General features: G+C 44.3%; 1 protein-coding gene across 1 annotated transcript; it reads right to left on the bottom strand.

Annotated features, from left to right (window-relative positions):
• Window positions 1–2,649: 2,649 nt before the first annotated feature.
• Window positions 2,650–6,197, bottom strand: LOC138953773 (TNF receptor-associated factor 5-like). The gene has a single exon (XM_070325681.1). The coding sequence runs from the start codon at window positions 5,047–5,049 to the stop codon at window positions 3,997–3,999; it is 1,053 nt and encodes a 350-aa protein (XP_070181782.1). The 5' UTR covers window positions 5,050–6,197; the 3' UTR covers window positions 2,650–3,996.
• Between the last annotated feature and the right edge of the window lie 847 nt (window positions 6,198–7,044).

The raw sequence follows: 7,044 nt of genomic DNA, 5'->3' as shown, positions 1-7,044 counted from the left end.
GAATAATCGATATACATTGAAACCTTCCCTGATGACCCCCCTCTCTAAAAAGACCACCTATCCATTAAGGCCATACCCAAAGGATCGAGATATAATTCACCTATCTGCAGCGATCACCTGTCTTAAACGATCACTTTTGGTCGGTAGCTTAGGTGGTCGTTTATAGACAGGTTAGACTGTATTATTATGCGATTCTGTGGGCCCCAACAAGGCAATTTTCTAAAAACCCGAATACAAAATTAAAAAAACAAACAGCACTATAAATAATCTATCATAATTATACTATTCCGAGATTTTATGTCCACATCAAATGCCCACAACATCGATAAAGAAAAGAAAAAATACCTCGCGTGCATTTGCATAAAATCGATAGCTGTTAAACTGATTAATTCCGCGCAATCATCAAGCAGCAGGAAACGCCATGTGTGAAGGCTGACATTTTTCTGCAGATTGTGTGCGGTGCAAGATTGCATTCTTCTGTTCCTGCAAATCAAACCTTCCATTTTTCTCAAGACTAAAAGATGCGAAATAAAAATCAATGTTTCTGTGTGACTGCAGCAACAGTAGCTATATTATGAGAGAGAGAAAAAGAGCAAAACGAAAAAGTGAACGTACTGTGTTGCTCCAATGAAATATATTCTTAATCGCTGTTGAAGCTTTTATTTCTTGCGCTTGTTTCTGTTTTTTTGTTGTTGCAAACTTTTATCGTGCTTTCTTATCCTTTTGAGCTCAGGAAATTGAAAATCTTTATTCTGTGGTGTATAGATGCTATTACTGTTCCCCTACTTTAAGTCGTACTCATTTACATTACACTATGATAATTAATGACCTCACTTAATCCTCGCAAAAATACACGAATAAAGTTGGTCGCACAAACTAAAAATTAAACAATAAATAGACATTTATAAAAATTAAAAAAAGTAAATAAATGTTTGTATGCAAACAGTATGGGTTTCTTTCATCGAAGAGCAATCGATACAGTTATCTTTTCCTTTTCAAGGCAGCGTCCATTTCGTGAAAACCATCTTCTATGTGGCCATGGATCCGTAATGACTTTTCCATGGATACAAGATCAAAAAACAAAGAGACTGCCAACGTTCCAAAATTCCGAATCAAAAAACAAGAAAGGTAGGTTGTTGGAACGTTTGTTATTGACAAAACAATACATTCACAAATTATTGTATACACAAAATAGTGTACATTGTGAATGGGAACCTACCTTTCTTGTTTTTTGATTCATGGATACAAGGCCATCCTTCCACTCAGACAAATTCAATCAACCGCCTGGCTAGCTGCTTTTTGCGTTGACTGGAATGTTTTTGTTGTTGTTACTGTTGATGCTAAATTAATGTCATTACTGATACATGTATCATTTTAATTTGCAAAAAAATAAAAATGAAAAAGAAGTCATATTCTGCACAGAAAGCAACCAGAATGTAATTTGGGGGGAATTTGCCCGAGTGAAACAATGCTCTTATTTTGTGTAAAGTCAGGGCAGGTCACTGCTAGGAAACATGACCGTTTACACAGACAGAACACTTCATGTAAAATGGCGGTTTTTTCACATTTTAAGCCATTTCTTTACAAAATGAAATCATGGAAAGGTGAGAACCAAAACAACAATATCATACTATTGAGTGTAGGAACAGTGTGATTTTTACGAAAACACTGTCTGTGATGGCTCTAGGTTGAAGTGGGTGGGAAACTGCAATAAACGTTTAACCTTCAGCGTATATATGCAAGTTTTCTTGATGCAGACATAAACGTCCGATAATTAAAAAAAAAACTAAAACCTACAGGGAACAGGCCAAATCAAAGAAACAGCACCATTATAACAAAAAGGCTTCTAATCTGCAGACAGCGGTCATCGCTTGCAGGACAGAATCTAAGAATCATTAAGTAGGCTTTATGCATGCTTTGATGTAACCCTTAGGTTCTTTTTCCTTTGCATAGTTTTGATACTGCGACCACCAAGCCATGAACACCCCCCCACCCCACCCCAACCCCCTGTGTGTTTTAATTGTCCCCTTGTCTATGTGATGTAATGTTATGCCTATACATGTAAAAAATAAAAAAATAAAAAAAAATAAATAAATAAAAAACACCTCCAAAAAAAGAGAATAAAAAAGAAAAGACAAACAAAAAAAATCGTACATTTATTTGAATGTCATGTTTTAGTCGTCCGCTTAGGGCGGGGATGTAGCTCAGTCAGGGCGGGGATGTAGCTCAGTCAGGGCGGGGATGTAGCTCAGTCAGGGCGGGGATGTAGCTCAGTCAGGGCGGGGATGTAGCTCAGTCAGGGCGGGGATGTAGCTCAGTCAGGGCGGGGATGTAGCTCAGTCAGGGCGGGGATGTAGCTCAGTCAGGGCGGGGATGTAGCTCAGTCAGGGCGGGGATGTAGCTCAGTCAGGGCGGGGATGTAGCTCAGTCAGGGCGGGGATGTAGCTCAGTCAGGGCGGGGATGTAGCTCAGTCAGGGCGGGGATGTAGCTCAGTCAGGGCGGGGATGTAGCTCAGTCAGGGCGGGGATGTAGCTCAGTCAGGGCGGGGATGTAGCTCAGTCAGGGCGGGGATGTAGCTCAGTCAGGGCGGGGATGTAGCTCAGTCAGGGCGGGGATGTAGCTCAGTCAGGGCGGGGATGTAGCTCAGTCAGGGCGGGGATGTAGCTCAGTCAGGGCGGGGATGTAGCTCAGTCAGGGCGGGGATGTAGCTCAGTCGGTAGCGCGCTGGATTTCAGTGTATCCAGTTGGCCGCTGTCAGCGTGAGTTCGTCCCCACGTTCGGCGAGAGATTTATTTCTCAGAGTCAACTTTGTGTGCAGACTCTCCTCGGTGTCCGAACACCCCCGTGTGTACACGCAAGCACAAGACCAAGTGCGCACGAAAAAGATCCTGTAATCCATGTCAGAGTTCGGTGGGTTATAGAAACACGAAAATACCCAGCATGCTTCCTCCGAAAGCGGCGTATGGCTGCCTAAATGGCGGGGTAAAAAACGGTCATACACGTAAAATTCCACTCGTGCAAAAAACACGAGTGTACGTGGGAGTTTCAGCCCACGAACGAAGAAGAAGAAGAAGTCTTCGTGTTTACGCGCCACCAATGTAATTTCTCAGATTGTGATAATAAAGTGAATTTGTTTAAAAAAAAAAAGTAGGCTTTTTACTCCAGGTGCGAAAAATTGAGTATTTCAGAAGTCAGAACGTTTAATCGCCAAAAACATGATAGTTCATTGCGATGGGGAGGTTGGGGGAGAAGGAAACAATTTCGATGGCAAGAAAAGCGTTATAATGTACAAATCATGGGGATGGTTCACGGTTTCCATCCCTCACCCGACATGGGAAGTTCCGCGTCAGTTTTTGTATTGTCCGTTTGTTCAGTGTGTAAGCATGGACGGCAAGATAGAAGTACACAATGTTTCAGAACAGATCTAATGAACCAGCATCCAAACAGTATCCAAAGTATTGAGAGTAAAGCTAATCACTACATAGGTAAAAGATGTCTGTCAAAATGGTGCTGCAGGTACAGTGTAACAACAACAGGCCGAGACAAGGACTACACTAAGCCCCTTGATGACAAACAGTGGCAAGTGAAGAATGCGGCAAGTATTATAAGTTCAGTAGCAGCACAGTAATACGTAATTTACAACAAAACAGTATTAGCTATTCACTGGGATAGACCTAGACATGCACTGTGTCTGACGAGTGAGGAACTATAATCATGTAACTAGGTAAACGCTGTAAGGACAACAGCCGAGGACGAATGATGAATAAACGGCAAGATTGAAGGACAAACTGTGACAAGTGAAGTACAAATTACACCATATCTAAACAGTAAAAAATAGCAATAGCTGTCTGTTGAACAGAGGGCTCCCAGTGCGAGCAGCGGGCCGAGTGGGAGTGTGCGTTTCAGGAACTGTCGGTGACACGTGGAGAACACAATAACTAAACACACAAGCAGATCATCATATACCTGTGCTAAACAGTATGAAATAGTAGTAGCTAATCACTGGGTATAAGCTGTCTGTTGAACAGAATACTACCCGTGCGGGCAGCAGGGCGAGTGAGAGTCTGCAGCCAGCGCTTCAGAGACAGTCTGTGACAGGTGGAGAACCAGTTACTGGCGTAGGCAGTGGCGAGGAGCATGTGGACGTCGTGCTCACAGTCAGGCCTCACTCTGAAGAACTTATCGTAACACCTCCGTACCGCCGAGAACACCTTCTCGGGCTCTAAAAACCGCGGCTTTTTCAGCAGGTTGTGAGCGATCAGCAGAGACAGCCTGGCCACGGTTTCAGGCGTGCGAGCACACTCGTGCTCCAAGAAGAACTCGGTGTCCTGAAGCTCTCTAATCTCGCTCTGCTTCTCCCGGAGCTGGACGTTGATTTTCTCGTACTCTCGCTCCAGGGCCAGGTTCTTGGACCTGGCTGTCCTCAACTCTTCCAGGAGACGCTCCACGCGGGTCTCCAACGCCCTGATCCGGCTGAGGAGGATGCAGATGTCCGTGGAAGAGGCCGACTTGCACATCTGGACTCTCTCCCGGAACTCTCTCCAGGCGGAGTCGAACCGCTGATTCTCCTCGCTGCCTTCCTCTCCTCTCAGAAGCCTCTCCGAGTCGCCTTCATCGTCCTCTTCTTCTTGGACAGTGGCCGCGATCCCGGCGCAGGTCATCTGGTGGTCAGCTAAGTCTAAGCGACTGACCTCCTCCCCGCACCCAGCACACTCCACAGGCGCGAAGGGACACGTGTTGAGATGCCCTTGAAGACAGTCCAGCTTGACCACGCTCTTACACCCACGTCGAGCAAAGTCACATTCCACCTCTAAGCCGCGGATCAAGTTTCTCAAGCAGTGCACGGGCTTGACAGACGTTTCGGGCACGTGCGCTCGACACTCCGGGCAAGTGAGGGCAGCCGGGCGGGCAAGCCAGGTTCGCAGACAGAGAGAGCAGAAGGAGTGACCGCAGGGAGTGACCACCGCATCCTCCAGCACCCCTCCGCACACCCCGCACACTAGGTTCGGGTCCACGTCGCTCACAAACCGCTGAGTTCCGAAACCCATGATGATAGCTTAGAGTTCCAGCATACGTGATAAAACCTTTTGTGGCAAGAAATAAGATTCAAACTGTCTCGTATTGGGGGCCACCGTTAGTGTTCATTATCTGCAGCTGATTATATCACGAACACATCCACAATATCGTTCCAGAGTTGGAAGAGAGCCTTGTTCTTTGAAGGCCTACTGTGTCGGTGATTGTTTGTTGCTCGTTTTTTTTTCTCTCCAAAGAACATGGAGTTTTCTCGCACACTGCGCTTGTTGTTAATGCCGATGATAGATCACAACATCCAGCACATGATTAAACGAATTCAGTGGTAGTACGACGCGCGGCGTTTACGCACCAGAATGCGCGAACACGTTCATAAAGTAGCACTCTCCAAAACCATACAGTCTTTCTTATAAGCTCTCGTTATGTCACTGTGGCTGAGAGAAATCCAAACTGCAGTTTAAATGCATCTGTTTCAAAAGGTGTCAGCATCAATTCGCGTCAAAACCCATAATTGCTATACACATTCCTTGAACACAAAGCTGGTTATTCTTGCGAAAGGTTTATGAATGATTGACGACAGTATGTTTAGCATTTATCCCTGGGAAATCAACACGTGTGGGAAAACAATCCGATTCAAATTCCATACGCTGGATTATGCTCTGGATAAAAAGAACGTGTTCCTTTTGGCCACGGCTGCTGTTGGCGGATAGCTCAATATCTAAGTACAAAGACTGTCTTAAATGTTTGCAGCACAAGGCTTACTGCGAAGCTTAGTTCCAGTAGATGAAAAATGTCTTTCCAGGTTTGAAACACGAGAAAATACGGAAAGCAGGTTCTTTCATGGCGTAACGGTCACTTTGAAATCACTCCCTGCACGTTTCTTCCAAATGTTGACGAAAAGGGAAGAAAAACTGACGAAATTAGTGTTCAGCAAGTGTTCACAACCTTTTGTCGACACGGAAACTGGAGTTCATTGTCGTGCACGTACAGATGCCACGTTCATTTCTCTTTCTCTCGGAGACATGGGTTTTTTTGTCTGACGGAATCTTTCATCAGTCGTACTGTACAATGCACTGCGAGAAAAGCCAGTACAGGGCTAATAATCAGCTCTCAGACGTACACTTATTGGCACTTGTCACATGGTGTTCATATCAAAGGGTCGCGAGCCGAGCTGCAACAAAGCAAGATAATTATGGTGTCAGCTTTCAGACACAGATACCTCGCAGTGGTAGTATCGCATGGCAGTATACTATCATCTCTCTCTCTCTCTCTCAGTCACTTTTTCTCTCTGAAATGGTGGTCAATAGTGGCCAATGTTACAGAAAAGTTATTGGATCTGGGACTTTTATCAAAGTGCCGGTGTTTATTTTGTAATTTTACTGTTTATTTTTTTTATTTTTAATCTTATTCTTATTTTGTTTTGTTTTGTTTCGGGCCTTTTAGTGTTCCTGATAATGGACGTTTAAGTGAATTTGCATTTCTATCCGGTAGTCAGTGAGTAGTTAGTGAAATCGCTTGTGATCGATGGTTAGAAAATAAAGAAGAAGAATGCCGACGTGCTTCAATACAAGCTCCTGTGAGTGTGATCGCCGTACAGAGTGGGCATTTTTTTTTTACTGAATAATTATGCAAAATGATATAGGTGACACTCACAAAATTAATTCAGCAAAAAAATCCCACTTTGCACGGAAAGTAGATTGACTGACAATGTTGGAAACCGTGTGTCTATAAGTGGAAGAGTTCAATCTCTCATCACACGTAACAACCTAGACAGATCTTTCATGGTGTAGACAGTCGTTTACACAGAAAGGAACGTAGGCCTATTTTTCAAGTGTTTTTTAAACCCAGAAACCCGGCGGGTTTTTTTTTGTCAGAGACTTCGATCAGCGATAACTGCACAAAGGCACCGCACATCAGTGACTGTTCGAGGAGTTAAGCCACCGGAGAAAGGAATGGACACTCAATAATGAGAGCACAAAGCCTTTCCGTTGTGTTCTGTACATTTTGCACGT

This window comes from Littorina saxatilis, linkage group LG17 (genome assembly GCF_037325665.1).
Source record: "Littorina saxatilis isolate snail1 linkage group LG17, US_GU_Lsax_2.0, whole genome shotgun sequence".
NCBI classification, from domain to species: Eukaryota; Metazoa; Mollusca; class Gastropoda; order Littorinimorpha; family Littorinidae; genus Littorina; species Littorina saxatilis.
Note: the sequence above shows the minus strand (reverse complement) of the source record. Positions and strands in the feature narration are given on the sequence as shown.